General features: G+C 46.3%; 1 protein-coding gene across 10 annotated transcripts in view; it reads left to right on the top strand.

Annotated features, from left to right (window-relative positions):
- The window catches only part of RGS7 (regulator of G protein signaling 7), a 256,673-nt gene that overhangs the window by 228,146 nt on the left and 12,094 nt on the right, over positions 1-16,433 (top strand). For 5 of the 10 annotated variants that reach the window (XR_013928521.1, XM_080389762.1, XM_080389770.1 and 2 more), the window contains one exon: positions 1,250-1,566. The exons of 2 other annotated variants lie outside the window; for them this stretch is intronic. Coding sequence is in view for 4 of the 8 variants with exons in the window: in XM_080389762.1 (XP_080245888.1) it covers positions 1,250-1,300 (51 nt within the window). In the remaining 4 variants the exon portion in view is untranslated. Of the gene's footprint in view, positions 1-1,249; positions 11,657-16,433 lie in introns of those variants that run through there. 3 more of the 10 variants (XM_080389765.1, XM_080389761.1, XM_080389767.1) reach the window with 2 other exon arrangements.

The raw sequence follows: 16,433 nt of genomic DNA, 5'->3' as shown, positions 1-16,433 counted from the left end.
TGAGCAAATGCTCAAAACCAACTTGCAGATCCCTGTGAGCATAAATTTAATTGATAATGGCAATAGATGTTAAATTGCATAATTCCACTGAGTTATAATACAGCAGATGACTTAACAACTCATTGATATGGCAGAATAAGTTCATTTACCATTTACTGCAGAAAATGTAGCATCTCTCTATAGTTACAGTATTTCTTACTGCAGACTCCTTGAAACCAGTATGATTCTTCTGAGTTGTGCACTTAAAAAGAGCAATGCAATAATGTAAATAAATGTGAATACTAAATATCTAACTGGAGAGTTAGACAGAGCCACCTTCTATTTAATGTTTTATGATCTATTTGTGTTACATTTACCAGGGTATGCCTGTGGTATTTTGAGGAGTGATGTAAGCTTGCTGTGCCAGCTCTGCCTCTGTTGGATCTGAGCCATGGTAGGATGGCCCTAGGAGGGCTAACTCCTTTTATGTGGCCCTGGGAAAGCTAATTCCTGTTATGTGGCTTCACGGCTTTTGTCTGGCTCAGATAAAGCTCAAATCTGCCTGAAATATACCGTGGTGACATACCCTACACCAGCCTTTTCACGCCGTAGCTCTAACTCTTGTGGGACAGTTATTACACCTTATTAAAAGAACTTGCTAAAGGAACTGAAATCGCATCCTTGCAGCAGGAGGAATGATGGGGAAAACAACAACATGGAAATCCAAACACCTTCAAAGCAGTGTTATGCAGTCTCATGTAACAGACCCGTCCAATGTTCCTTACAAACAGTAAACATGGTCTCAGCAAACCCGTAGCTGCGTCGATGCAAAAGCAGCTTTCCCGCCTATGTGCAATCTGCCTCTTAGCTTCTTACCTTAACTATAAAGCAGCTTTTTCTCTTCTGTACTGTCACAGTTTGCACGTTCTTCTTCGTAGCACAAGGCACTCTCGCTTGTAGTAGCCTTCTTTGAGTTCTGGGTATGACTGACAGCAAACCCCTCAGCATTAGCTTCTCCTCAGCCAAACCCAATCTCATTCAAAAATGGCCTTTAAATTTGCTGGCTTATTCTGTGAAACAATCTGGCTGGCTGGCAGTGTAGGTGTTTAAGTGTAAGGGCTTCCTGTGATTTAAGATTTGACAGACTCCAGTTGGTGCCCCTAGTTATTTGACAGTGATGTGGCAACGCTAAGTGGTTGCTGATGAACAGGTTTGCCGTGATCATGCCTCTGTTTTCTGTTTTTGTTTTTTGTTTTTATCTTTTCCTCAGGGGAAATCGCTCACATCAAAGAGGTTAACCAGTCTAGTGCAGTCCTACTAAAAGGATCACCTTGTAGCATGGAAGCAGACTCAAATCATTATACATACTTTGTAGCTCACTGATTGCCTGACTCAGAGGACAGTAGAACAAGATGTTGCATGAGCAAGGACCTGACTTGTTTTCTTTTGTGTATACTAAGGCATTACAGACTCCGAGGGACTCTCTAGCCTTTCGATGCCTCCATTTCGAAAACTGTCTGCTCACTTCCTCCTTCATATCAAGCTGGATCTGTGTCTTTTTATTTTCTGCAAGCTCAAGTACAGTGAAAAAAAAGCTTCTGCTAGGCACAGTTTATTAAAAAAAATACGTCAATCAAAAACTGGAAGAAATGTAAAAAATGCATATATTAATAAATATACATATGGCATCACATTTATTGCACAATAAATTAGCACAGAAGGTTTCATTTCACTGATGTATTCACATTGAGAAAGAAAGCCTGTGTCTTTGTCTGTTGTCTGTATATTCTCTGTTAATGTTTCTTGCATTTATTTTTATACCATATTTAAAAAAGAACACCTTTTACTCCAGATGTATTAAAGTTGATCCTTTCTCTGTAAATTTGTGTATGTTTATATTGTTGTTTTATCTTTCATTAAAAGATGCAGAATCTCTTTCCTTTGGGAAGTTTGAGATTTTAATATTGAATCTGAAGATTAGCCAAGAGCAAAATCATCCCCAAAAGTTACACACCTTGTGCTTTCTAAAAAGTGACATGAGATGGCATTTTCTTTCTCTCAGTGACACCTAATCAAACACACTTTACTGATAATCATTTACTTTTTCTTTTCTTTTTATCAAGCTAGCAGCAGAGAGACCTTTCCAGCTTGCTCATCATCACATAAGCAAACCTTTCTTTAAGCTAGACCCGTTCTGTAATAGTGCAGCCTGCGCAGCGATCCTGTCGCTGCCTGAGACCGCATGGATTGAACTGAATTTCCTTAGAAATGGCCATGACCTAAGCTGGCTGGAAGCACAGATGTATATACTGCAGACACGCTACGTAGGAAGGACAGTGTTTCTCTCTCCTTGCTGTTGCTTGTGACCCAGTGCAACATTTTAAGCTGAAAAGGCAGCGGTTTGGGAGCACTAAGGATGCTGTCTGTAGAGCAAGCGGTGGGTAGGAATGCAGGAGGCTGTCATTTTCATTCAAGGGCTCTATTCAGGTGTGCCGTTATGTGTCGACTGCTGAGGTTACTCACACAGCAACCTACTGACAGGTTTAAGAGAGCGTGTAGGTGTTGACTGTGAGACAGCAGATACGGAGCTTCTCAAGCTAGGCTGAGCCAGAACCAGAACTCGCTGTTTGGCCTGAGAAACAGCACTTTGGGCTGATAGAGGTGATGTAAGGATACAGAATCTCCGAGTAGAAAAGCAAAGATGGGAATTAAGTCAACAGACAAAACGCTGACACCTCCAGGGCATGGTAGGGTGCATAGGACAAACAAGCCCCTTTAGCTACGCCCAGGACAGGCTCAGGACAGCCAGCTCCAGCACCATCTGCCATACTGACCTGGGGCCGAGACCGAGAAACGGGAATCTTGTTTCAAAGGGACTACCAAACCTAATAATGCGCATCCCCCCACACCCCCCCACACCCCCCCAAAGCAGGACAGTCATAGACACGATCAGACAATACATCTGAATGCGTTAATGCTGGAGTCATCTCATTAAACACGGGTACCCACCTGAGCTGTTGCCGCTAGGGCCAGGGCTCCCGCAGGGAGCAGCTGCGGGCAGGATGGTGCTGAGCTGCCGGCTGCCGGGAGCGCTGGCTTCTCCCCTGGCTCTGTCAGGAGCCTGCTGTAGCCCTGACGGCAGCATCTCTAAAGAGGCAGGCTGAATGAACCCGGGACAATCTGCATTATAAATCACCGCGGATGGCTCAGTTGTGGTTTCTGAAGGTTTGGGATTTTTGTTTGTTCTTTGTTTCCACATGCCACTGTGTTTCTGGTTCCTAGCGAGGATGATAATCACTGCTTTCAAGTGTCTCAGTTTTTGTTAGCACAGTTCAACTAAGCTTTTATCAGAAAACACTGTAAATGCCCCATGAGAGCTTGATTTTATCGAGAGCTCCATCTAGGTCAACTCAAAATATTCGCAGTCTAGGGAGGCCGGATGAATTTTAATAAACAGCCACACTGAACCCCAGATCTTAAACCCTGAGATTTAATTTTCCTTTACCACAGAAATGCGAGCTCTGAGGCATGAACTTGGGGCCAGGCAATCCACAGAAATTTGAGCTCTGTTTCACTTCTCAGTGCCAAATAGAGATATTTATTTCCAAACTCCTGCTGCCACCAATTGCATCAGCTGGTATATTGCCTGCTTTGCCTTAGGAGTTAACTGATTAGATACCAGTGTCTGCTTTGAAGAATCACTCCCTTCAAATAACGGATAGTTCAAATTCATGCATTAGGTATTTCTTGCAACTTTACTTAAGAAATGTTTTGGGGTTTTTTTTCTGCAAATTGGTTTGCAACACCAACTGGCCAATAAAAGGATGTGCAGCATTTGTATTCCCGAACCCATTTTGTACTTATTCTAGTTCTTTCCTTTCAATAAATATGAAATCTCTATTGAGTAGCTGTCTTCCCCTGTATTTGCACAGGATTTAGCACAATGTCTGTAAAGCAAAAATATGCATTACTAATAAGGATTTCAAAACAGTCAAGGAGCTCTATTAAGGTTTCATTTGAGCTTAGTTTCAACTGATGCAACTCCACTGTTCCACTTGAGTGAATCTGGCCTAAACAAAATCTGTCCTACAACCAGCTGATTTTTGCAGGGTTTGTCTGCAATCTTTTGACCTGATCACTACCATCTGCCAGGGATACAATACTGGGTCTGGAAAGTACAAGTAGGCACAAGCTTCTTTTTACTCCGCCCCCCCACCCCCCACCCCCAGAGAAAAGCTAAATGTTTACTTCCAAAATTCTATGAAGATCCGTTTCCAAGAATTAAGATTAACTCAGATTAAGGCATGTTTGTACAATCACCAGACAGCTGAAGGATGACTTTGGTTATGCAATGATATACGAGTTGCAAATTTCAGGGAGGCCGCAAGTTTGCTGAGGAAAAAAGGACGGAGAGAGAAACCCAATCTGAAGGGACAGCATCTCGTGTCTGCTGGGGAAGAGCCACCAACCAGTGCCTCCTGGCTCTGCCCAGGAAGCAGAAAACATGCTCTGTTTGGGGGATATTAATTGTAATAGTCGTTAAAGTAACCACTTGGAGCTGGGAACTTCCATCTGAGAGATGGAGTTCATCAGACAGTGCCTTTCCTCGTGCATCCTTGTGATAAAACAGCTCTTAAGCCTACAGGGAAGAGAAGGGATTGCTGGTACTGCTGCACCCTTGAGATGGTTTTGTGCACCCAAACCAGCCTGTGAAGGAAAACGGCTGGTGGGAGAGACGGGAGTTTCCCTGGCACCTACCTGACAACAGCAAAATATTCACCCATTCTTCTGGAAGGTGCAATTAAAAACTGTCCTTCAACCCTAAAAAAACCAAAGAGGAAGGAAAAAGGCCTAATAAGCAGAGAATTTCTCTAACAGAAACTGCAAAATGCTGAGTTGAAACAGTAGTGGAGACTGGCCAAAAATTAATGAACAGAAGGTGAACACAGGAGTAAGAAATGGGAATTAATTGTGGTGACCAGAACAGAACCAACAAGGGAGGAGAACTGGGAAACTGAGTAATTATGAGCAAGGGAGGCTGAATGCAGCTGGTGGATTGCCAGCCTGTGGGCCATGACCTGTGCAGAGCTGGAATCAAAAACCTCCAAAATCAGATGAGATCAGCTGTGGCTGGGTCTTTAAAACCAAACAATGCCTTTTTTTTTTCAGCTAGAAAGCAATTCATACCAAATATTGCTCCTCTAGTATCATTTGAAATCTTGAAACCTAAATGGCAAATAGTCCCCTGAGATATAACAAATAGAAGGTCAAAAGCCAGTTCCAGAAAATAAGACATATAGGAAAGCATTTATTTATTTGTTTGTTTTAAAAAAGAGAGAGAGAGAAGCCAAAGCTGACAACTAAAGTGAAGGAAAGCTGTTTTTTTTAGGTAACTAGAATGAGAAGCCAGGAATGACCAGTAATTTATTTGTGGCTCTTCCAGTTATTTAGCTTTCTGCCAAGTGATTAACAGTTATTTGAATTTAGATTTTAAAATTAACGTAGTTTTAATGTCCCTGCTAGCTGGAGATGTTGTGCATAGAACTAACACTGGACCTATTAACTTAGGTGCATAAAACACAGTAATTTTGCTAAAAGAAAGTTGATAGCTATAGGGACATATATAAAATAAGGTTTTAATCCCAAGATGTTCAAGGGAGATGATTGACAATTTCTTTGAACACATTGTGTCCACAATTCATTTAATCACGTTACCAAGTGGTCGTGAATTATAACAATCTGCCTTTTGATCTGACGGTGCTGAACAGATTAATGTTTTTGTCTGCTGTGCATTGCAGATAGGCTGAAGTCCCAATATCAAAGCGGCAGAGAAGAGAGGATGATCTCTGAGGCCAGGCTCCCCCTCCTCATGCTCTTCCAGGCTGTGGAGTCCTCAAGTGACGTGTGTACAAATAAATAGTTGGGGTTTTTTTTGTACAGACATCAGCTTGAGGGCTGCAGAGTTTGTCCAGACGGTCATTATCTCTGCCACTACTATGTTTTTTTCCTAATATCTAAACTACATCTTTGATTCAATTTACCGCTTTATTTTTGACTAGGCTGCTGTAATCGCTATAATGAAATGTCGCCTACCTTTTTGCTCAAAAACGTAAATGGCCATTGCGATGCTACAACCTCCTTTGGCTTTCTTACTGGTGTTTCCTGAAGCATTGAGTGGCTTCACGGCTCTCCCCCGGGCTGGGGGGTGTTACAGCTTTCTCGGAGGACAGTGCCCAGAGCAGGCTGCAGGGCTCCCACCCAGGTTTACAGGAGGAGAGCTGAGGATTACTATTGTACTGCTGCCCGTACCCACAGCTATGGGGCTCGCCCTTTCGCCAGTGGATGGCCACTACTGAACTGTGCCAGCTTAGGTGGCACGGTGATGCCCAGATCCTTTGCGATGAAATGTAGATGGTTGCTCCCCTGCGTGAATATCTGACTCTTCTTGGGCCAGTGAGGCATCTTCAGTTTTCCATTGAGTAGCATCCTTGTTTTTCAGCCATCTTTCTCTTTTCCTGAGGTTGGTTTCCTTTTTGATTCTAATCTGTGAAATCCTTGTAGTCCTTTTACCTGCGAGTATCTATATGTGTGGGTGAGAGTGAGGATTCTGCTGGCCTGATTCTTTAACACAAAAGCATGAATGAGAGTGAGTGCCATTATCCCTATGTGCCATAAGGGATCTGTATGTGTAAATTGTTCAGAGAAATTGTCGCGACAATAAACTCTGAGAACCTGCTCAAATGCTAGATGATAGTCCTTATTTACAAGTGTGGACATGGACAGTAAATATCAAACAATATTAAGACACATTTGTAAATGTTACCTTGTTAGTGGCATTTGCACAATTTTTATTGTACTTTTTCTTCATTCCCAAAATATATTCTGCTGCAGTCACCTTCATTGGCTCTCTTTTTGATTTGACTAGATTTTGAAATCTCTCATTAGATTCATCGCAGATGTCAGCTTTTGAAAGAGTTACTATTTACCACCCTTCCTCTTAACCTCACGGCTCCTTCCTTCACACATGTATCACATAGATGAGGCATTTCGTTATGCATGTAGCTTTTCTATCCACCTCTTTATTCCTTTCCTCCTTTCCTTTTTAAAAGATGTGTGGCAATGGCATATTTACTGTGACTTACTTTTTTACATTTTTGTTGAGAGGAATGTATAACCTGGAATCTATGACCTTTTTTGAGCTTATCTTTTCTGATGCACTATTCTTTATACAGCTCATCTTTTCTTCTTTTAGACTCTCTTTCTTCTCCCCCCTTCACCCCCAGTAAAATCTTTTTTTTAAGATTCTCCATTTTTTCCAGTACTTTTCCTTTGTTCCTCTGATCCTTGCTCCATTGATCCCTCCCGCGCGTTCCTGCGGTGCCCTCTAATGCTCTTCACGCTTACCTCCTCTGTTTTATCTGTCTAGAATGGAAGGAAATTGCAAGAGAAAAAAGGGGAAAGCATTGCAGGAGAGGCAGGCCAGTGCTAGGGCTGGGGCTGAGGCATATGCAGAAGATGGGTGCCCCTTATCCACCCGTTCCCTGCTCCCACCAGCTCCCCGCTCCTCCTCCAGCCACTGCTGCCCCAAACTCCCATCTCTTTGACATAGCGGTGGGGACTCAGACAAAACCCCACCGAGGCATTTTTAAACACCTAAAGTCCTTCCTGAAGCTCCTCTGCGCATCAGCCCCTCTCTTCACAAAACCTTGATTGTGGCAGCCAGGTTAAGCAGCCGTTCAAAAGCTAGCCTGGCATGCCGCGTGTGGCAGCGGGTCACGGAGTGGCTGTTAGTGAGGTTGGAGCTTTGGTTAAACTGTTCCCCGAGTCTCTCCGTAAAGCCAGGGTCCCACTCCTCCTGGGACCCCCCGGGCTCTATGCGCAGGAGCATGAACCTGCCAAAAGAGTAATGGACACCTGGAGCATCTCACCTTTCCTTTCTTCCCTCCTAAACAAACCTAGCCCCAGTGTCCAAGCTGACATTGGTAAACAGCAAATGAATATCGTATGTGACCAGGGCAGGCTCACGGGGGGTGGTGAGAGGTGGCTGAGTGTAGAGGCATGAAGGCAGTGGGCTGATCAGCATTGATAACTTGCAGCTGTGGCCTTGCCGCAGAGGCAGCGGGTTGATTGACATGGATGATGTGCAGCTGTAGCTCATTCCGCTAAGTGGTTAAATAGCCCTGAGGATGGTGGGAGGGGGAGTAGTGTGGTCTGACTTCTGGAGGCAGGAGAGACAGTGTGGGCAGTAGAATCTGACTGATGGCAAAAGCTTTGTTGCAGCTTGATAGCTTGTTTGTGTTGCAACAATTGGTGCCCTGTGTGAGGCCAACTGAGCTGGACTCTGACTATGACAACTGGTGCCCAACGTAACTGAGACAAGTGGGAGAACTGGTGACCCATAACAGATGCAGTGAGAGGTGAGCTGTTGACAATTAATTGATATGGGTGTATTGCAATATTTTTTGTCCATCTTAACTCAAATTGCAACTGCTGAGCAGCTCCAGCCTGATGGAGAAGAGGCCAGGGCTGATGCCCTGGGGAGGAGGGGTGCCCGTGCAAGGGTGCCGCTATGCGGCAGCGTGTCCCTCCTCACCTGGTCAGGAGGTGCTGGGCACCTCAGGAGGCAGGAGGATGGTCAGTTATTTATTTCCTTAGGTGCACTGAATGGAGATGGGTGAAAGGAAGCCTGGCTGTGTGACTCCCCTGCTGCCAGGGGCTGGGGGGAGGAAAGGGGCACGTACTGGTGTCATTCAGTCCAGACATTGCAATTCAAACTAAATGGGGAGCTTGAGTTTCTGTCACAGCAACAGTGAGCTGAGGGGGCGCACAGAGCAATGCAGAGCATCTTGGTCTCTTACCAAAGAAAGTGGCTGTGGGAGGCAGGCAGGAAGGTTAAAGCCCAAGACCAGGAAATATTTTTACGTCCTGGTCTGTACTGGTCAGGGAGGTAGTTCCAGTGAAGCCAATGAACGGACTTGTGGAAGCTCGTGTTGTACCCAAACCACAGATAAAGCTTTTTGCAGGAGTGGGCATAAATGTGGAATTTCATCAATGGGTAGACTTTATTTTAAATATTCTGGTGTTTTAAAAGGAGATACTAGCTGCAAAGTAAACTGTGGAAGATACAGAGTAGACAATTAGATAATAATGCTCAATTAATGAGGGAATTGGTCTCCAGAAAGTTGGTTTTAGGGAACAGTTAAGTTTGCAATGCCTAAGACAATTTGAATTGCTCCATTTCTCCTTCATCCACCCCACCTGAAGTACTTCAGCAATCTTGCTGGGTCCCTGGCTAGTAATGCCTTGCTAATCTCTCTTCCCTTGCTTTCCTTCGCAATCGTTCTCCTGATCCTTTTCTGTCACTGTTGGAAACCCCAGGCATGAGGCAGTAACTGCAGCTGCTCCCCCAACAATGCACACAAATCCCCTTTGTGTGCAGGGGGGATTTTCACTTCTATCTTTATTTTCCTTCTGTAATGAGAACACTTGATATGTCAGACTTTCATTTTGTTCCAAATGGCTTCTGCCCAGTGCAATTCCAGTCACACAGACTCCTATCATCCACTTTTTTCTATATACTTGTGTGTTATTAACATTGAGGCATTTTACTGGGGAAAAAAAATAACAAAATCAAACACACACACATCCCCAAACACCACAGAAGATCTGAATTTTAGATGTTTCTTTTGCTGTTTATCAGAGCTGAATGGAACAACAAACAAATTGACCTCCGCTCAAAGCCCATTGCTGTGTTCAAACTGCGCTTCAGGATTCCTATCTGCCAGGAGCACTGAGCTGCTCGGGGCTTCTGCTGGCATCTCCCACCATTTCTTCCTGCCGCAAACTCCCAGCATACTTCCACTGAAACCAGTAAGGCTGACTTTACAGCCTACTTACCCTTTGCTCAGTGGGCATGGTTGTGCTTGCTAGCCAGCTGTCAGCTGTGGGACCTGTTCAGTATGAGTGGGTGGGTGTTTTGGTTTTGGTTTGGTGGGGTTTTTTTTAATGGTTTAAACTCCTCCTACCCCAGACCACACCATGTGCTGGCAGTGCACTGCTGTCTTTAGAAAGCTTTTGAAGGCAACCTCTTTCCACCAACAGCGTGGACTAGACAGGATGGCTTTGAGCACTTTGTGTCTTTTAATGAGGGGGGAAAAAAGCGCAATGCTTTGGAGGCCAGAAGAGCTTGAGGAATAAGAGGAAAAGGAAGGAGTGGTAGAAGCAAAACCAGCCTAAAACCCCAGCTGGGGTTGAGACATCAAGGCCCACCACCCTGCTTCCACGGCTGTCGCTTAGTTTCTGTACCCTGAGGGTGCTCACAGATGGCTGATGTCCCGCTCGGTGTGTTTGATGCTGTGACCAGTGAAGTGTCAGGAGCAAGCAGAAGAGGACTGAGCAACCACGGGGCACGTGTGTGATGGCACTGCCTGACCTGGGGGTCAGCACCAGGAAACAAAAGTGCTGAGCGCTGAGAAGACAGGAGGACTTTGATCTACATACCCTTCAAACCACGGAGAGCCTGCTGCTTTGATTATTCATCTAAATAAAGATTCGGAATGTGCTGCTCCAATTGCATTGCATAAAAAAAAGAAAATAATAGATGAGAAGGAAGAAAAAGCCTTGCCATGCCCGACATGGTGATGAATAATAATGTTGCTTGTAGAAGCTGCATCCTTTCCCAGTTCCTGAAGGCTCCTGCAGCAGGATGGAGCTCAGTGCTCCTCATCACCGAGGCCTCATAGTCTTGTGCATGCAGGGACAGCAGTAGCTGCCTGCTCCTTCTTGCTGGGCCAGAACGAAGCTGTCTGGCAGCGTGCTCGTGTCATGTGGGAACGGCGCTTCAGCCGCTCTCTTCCCTGGACACTTCCTTTCTGTTCTATTGCTACTGACACCTCAGCACCAGCACGGCTGATGTATCGGTGCCTATCTGGGGCCGTGCTGCCAAAATTTTAATTCTGCTAAAGGAAAAATGCCTAATTGGAAGGGTGCTGCTTACTGGACTTGTGTAATGCAGAATGGGGAAAATATTTATTATAGAAATATATTGGATGGGACATTTTTGGTATTCATTATAGGTCGTTATTTGGGAAATCTAAACAGAGCATAAAATCAGAAACAAAGGGAGTCAAAATTTTCTTTACTGCAGTGAAGAAAACTAGTTTGGTGTTATCAGTTTGTGGAGCCCCCCCAGATAGCTCTGAAGTGATTTTTGAAGTGCTTTTAATGCTGCTGCTTCTTGATTATTTTTTTTCTCTCTGGCTGTTTCTGTGCTGGGAACCAGCGCTCGCGGAGCCAGCCCCGCACTGCTTTTCCTCCTCCAACCCCCGTGGCTGAGAGTCCCGGGGCAGCAGCTGCGAGTTGCGCTCCAACAGCGGCTGCCGAACGCTCTGCCGGGTGCGGGTGGCACCGGCGTCCGCGGAACGGCTGCCCGCGCCGGGGAGCGGGGGGCCGGGACGGGGACGGGGAGGTTCCAGGGGCTGTGCCCGGGCCGGTTGCCGTCGCCGTTCCCGGGGCACGGGCTGTGTCCGGGGCTGTTCCCGGTGCGGTTCCCGTTGCCGGGGCAGGGGTGACACCTCGCGGGTGCGCGCAGGAACGGCGCCCGGGTCGGGCGGCCCCACGGTGCGGGGGGAGCGGGGCTGCCCCCGCCGGGTCCTCCCCGCGGCCCGGTCACTGCTCTCCGGGTGGGAAAAGGGGGGGGGGGTGGGGGGGTGGGGGGGGGAGAGGAAAGTGCAGGTGGGGGCAGACGGGAGCTGGGAACGGAGCGTGCGTGGCGGGGTGTGTGTGTGTGTGTGTGTGTGTGTGTGTAGATGCGCTGCGGGATGCGGTCGGGATGGAACTGCCGGGCCTCGTGAGAAGTCGGTGAGACCGATGCAGATTTGCTGATCCTATGGCCAGCAGGTAAAACAGAGGCACGACGCAGCTGGAAGTACTTTTCTATTAAAAAAACAAACAAAAAAACAACAATGAAACCAACAACAACCCCACAAAACCAACAAAAAACAGCCAAACAACCCCCCACCCCCCAACAATAGCAACAACAAAAGAAAACCACAACCCCACCCTTCTTCCTATCCCAATAAAAAGAGCATGGGATATTTTTATAAGGTTATACCAGAGGAGAGCATCCCTGTTAAGACAGCTCCTGGGAGCAGATGTCACAGCATCACAAGGAATTCTTTCTGGCTTGCTGGGACTGTGTGAAGAAACACACGGCTTGTCTCAAACTGCCTCCAGTTACGGGGACTGTGTGAAATAAGGGACCAGCGGATGCTGTGCCACCGACTTTAACAGCAGCCCCAAAGGAAGAAGAAACAGCAGCAGCCACCAGGCAAAGCCAGGACGTCAGTGCCTGGTTTGACCCCACAGAGGTGCAGAAGCTAAGGGCTGGTGGAAGAAGGAGTCGTATGGATTTGGGATTTGCCTGCGACTTCTCGGGGGGGTTCCTGGCGGGGAGCCCCTCTGCTGCTGGCCTGTTGGAAGGGGGCTCTGAAGTCAAAGTCATGCATGGGCATGCTGCTCCTGCTTGTTCCCCTGATCCCACCGCGGGCAATGGGATTTTGGTCCCATGATCTGTAAGCAAACAGGCTGGTCAGAAGAAAACCCGCTCCCATCTAGCTCTGGTTTTAGGGGGAACCCCTTGGCAAAGGCTAAACTACCACTGGCTAACCAGTTCACCACTGCCAGGCTGCACCAGTCTGGTCTTTGCAGCTCTCCAAGCTTCACTTGCTTTCTGTATCTTGGTGAGAATGAGAAACCAAATCTAAAAACTGTGCCCGAATTTTGTGAGCTTTCACCTGCACAGCTGAATTACATTTTGTGGGTGCTGCAAATACATGGGTTTCATTTGCATTGTTCTGGGCTGCCTTTCCCCTCTTCTCCAGAGCCTCTACTCCATGTGGTGGGATTGTCAAGAAACTCTGCCTCTGTATTCCAACATTTTTTGCCTCATTTTTTTTTTTTTACATATCCCACTCCAGTTTCACCAAGTGAGGACAACAGGCAAACCAGGGCTATGCACCCTCATGATCTGAGACACTGAACTATTTTGGGAAGGCTTGTCTATCGAGAATGATGTACGTGGGGAGCTGCTCTTTGGCTTTGAGACTCAGAAGATGAAAGAAATGCTTTTTCTCCACTAGTAATAGGTGGCCAACTTTCCTAACGTAATATTTAATGAAAAAAATATTAGATATTGGTATGTAGCAATTTTTTTTATGCCTGGAATGGATGTTATGGAAAGCAGTTGTCCCATCTTTAGGGCATGGAGAGAAAGTTTGTCTTTGCTGGGATATATAGCACTCCCCTTTGGGATGGTGTCACTTGATAATTCCTGCCACATGTTCTTATGAGTAGGATGTTTTTGTTTCCTTACTGTGTCTCCCCCTGAGTCCTGCTGGGTAATATTTCAGATGGTCACGGTCAAAAAAAAGCATGTGACAGCTTCCAGATGTTCAAATAATCAAAGCGATCTGCAGATCTAAGGGAGCACACCAACAAACAAATGAAGGATAACTTGAAGGGCTGCAGTCTAGGTGGGGGGTCACGTTCAGAGGTGGCATAGCAGACTGAAGGAGAGTCTTTTAATATCTAAAGAATTCACTGATGTCTACATCATTTGCGGAAAAAAAAAATAAAAAATGAGACCATCTGATGATGTGGCTGGGCAGGCAGTAGAAACCAAAACCATGGGGTCTGGTCACAGTTTTCCAGCAGCTGGGAGCAGTGCTGGCTTCCCAGGGGAGCAAGGAGGGCTGTGACGGTGCAGCGCAGCTCTGGGCTGAGCTGGCTGCTGGGCTCCAGCTTGCACGATGCAGCTGGGCTGGGGAACGTGCCCGTGCCCGGCCGCCATCTGCACCGGTGCTGGGGCTTCAGCCGCACCGAGCCAGCAGTGCCCGAGGGAGCCGAGGGTACCTCCTGGAGCAGGGGAACACGCTCACTTCTGCTTCGCTCCTCACTGGCTAGTACAGGCAACTGATCCGGCATTAGTAACTGGTTCAAAGCTGGGGATGGGGAGTCCTTCGTCAGAACCCTTCATCCTCCCCAGGGATTTTTCTTGGACCATCCTCCCAGCCTTATAGAAGCAAGACAAGACAGTTGAAAACCTACTGTGGTACACTGTATTCCTCTCTGGGAATGTAAAAATGTTTACCATAAAGAAAACAAAAGCTCGTATTAATGACTGGCAACCTGATATTTGTAGAGGTGAGCAAGTACAGTTGTGTGGTACAGCATGTACCGAGCAGCGTGCGGGAGCAGCGGGATGGAGGCGGCACATCGCCTACTGCTGTCACACAGGCTGGGCGCTCCTGTCTCTGGTTCACAGGAGGGACGCCACACACAGGATCCCACCACACAGGATCCGACAGCAAGTCTGCTGGTGCCTTTTCATAGGCTGGCATTTCTCGTGGCAGTGCCTGCGCTGCTGATGGCACGTCCTTTGAAACAGATGTGCTCTGCATCTGCCCGCTGCGTGTGCAAGTGGCACAGCTCTGCTGGAAAGCTGTTTTACAAAACCTTCCATGTGGAGCAGTGATGGGGAGGGGCAGGCACTATTACTGTTATGATATTATTATTATTACTGCTGCTGCTACTACTGCTATTTCCACTACTAAGTTGTGTGGAAACATTGCTGGCTCAAAACCTGCCTCAGCTGCTGATGGAGAAAGGAAGATCACAGCGAGGGAGCTGCTGGAGTTTTGAACGTTACTGTGACGTCTACAGGCTGCTGCTTTTGAAGCGTAACCGTTGGGAAGATTGCTACCAACTTCTCTTTCCCCTCGGTAGTAAGGCTTATTTTGTGCAATCCTATATGTGTCTTTCACTGCCTGGGAGGTCATGGTGTAGAGTCCTAGCAGATGGAGTTCCACACTAGAAAAAGGAACAACTTTGTGACAGTTTGTCCATCATCAAAGGCGGCTTTGGTCAGTCAGGGTCTCCAAATCACATTACCCAAGAATGTGGAGAATTTCTGGTAAGATTATTCCTTGGTTTTGTTCAAATAATCCCTTTGTACGTACGCAGAGGTGGAAAGACCAATACGCTGCTCACCTGGAAAATTGGACCATGGTGGCCATGTGTGTGGAGGGGCCCGAGCCTGAGAAGAAGAGCATTGGCAGCAGTGTAGGGGCCTTGGAGGAGGCACATCATGGCACATGCAAACACCCAGCAGTGAGGAGGCTGCTGAGGTGATCTCAAGAGGACACTGGTACCTCAGTGCACTGTAGGAAAGTGGTGGCCATGAAAAATTAGACCTGGGCCATGTAACAGCTACTTACTGTGATGAGTCATCTCTGTCCTGGTTCATGTCTGTAAGCCTGGGATAACAAGGTTGTCTTCCTTTGTAAACCATTACAAAGTTTGGAGGCCTGTGTCCTTCTAGCTGGAGCATCGACAGAGTGATTCCATCGTTTATAATGTCTTTCTACTAGCTATGTATTTGGATGTTATTATTTCAAAAACAGACAAGTTTCAAGAACTGGGGCAAGAGGAAAGCAGCTAAAGGACCTTTATGCTGGCTGGTAGATCTGTGCCTGGTCTTCCTTCAAGGCTTCGTTGTTTAGAAAGAATTGCAGTTTGTTCTTCAAAAGACATGTCAATCTGTTATGGATTAAGAAGACAAAATGCCTTCCACATTTACTCTCCCCGCAAAGACTGATTTTTGGAGGATTTGCTAGTCACTTCAGACACATTTCTTAACATGTTTGGATTTCTTTGTGGTTAAACTTAGGTTCTGTCCTTCCTGAATCCTATAAGGCTGGTTGTGCGGTGCTTGTCCTTTCACGGTCATTATGGGTACGTACCCCCTGCATGCACTGTGCTCTACTAAAGTCATTTTGTCAGGGTAAAAAAATCCAACAAAATATTCTCTCACAGGGAGGACCCCAAATATAATTTTGTAACAAAAAATTCCCTAATCATTTCCAAACTGTACTTAATTTAAAATGAAAGATAAATCTTTCTCTTTACTGCTTACCCAGATGGGATCTTCCCAAAGCTTCAGACGTGAATAATCTCTCCTCATTTCCCAGCTATTTCAATATCCCAGCCAGCCTGTGGCTCTTGCACCCATTCAGGAAAATCTGCAGGCAAGGCCAATGCCTGACATCTCCATCCATTAAAATCAAGAGTCACTCATCTTTTACTTCATTTTCTCAGTTTTCTTTCCCTTCCGTTGCTTGTTTGCAGCTGGACCTTCATGTTGCCCATTTTAACAGGAACTTGGGAAGTTCCCACTGCTTTTCTGCCTCTGCCTCTTCTTTCTTTAGTTCCTCTATTCTCCTTCCCTTATTTTAATAGCCATCATTCTCAACTGTCAGCTGCAGATCTTGGCCAAATCCTGAAAAAAGTCAACAGAAAGGTTTTCCCTGGTATTTTAGATGTGTTTCTGCTGTGCTTTTTCTTTCCTCCCTTTATTCTTCTTGCTGCCTGGCTGGCTGACTTAAACAAATATTTTC

The sequence above is a fragment of the Falco punctatus genome, assembly GCF_963210335.1.
Source record: "Falco punctatus genome assembly, chromosome: 5".
NCBI lineage: Eukaryota > Metazoa > Chordata > Aves > Falconiformes > Falconidae > Falco > Falco punctatus.
This window is presented reverse-complemented; position numbering and strand designations above follow the sequence as displayed.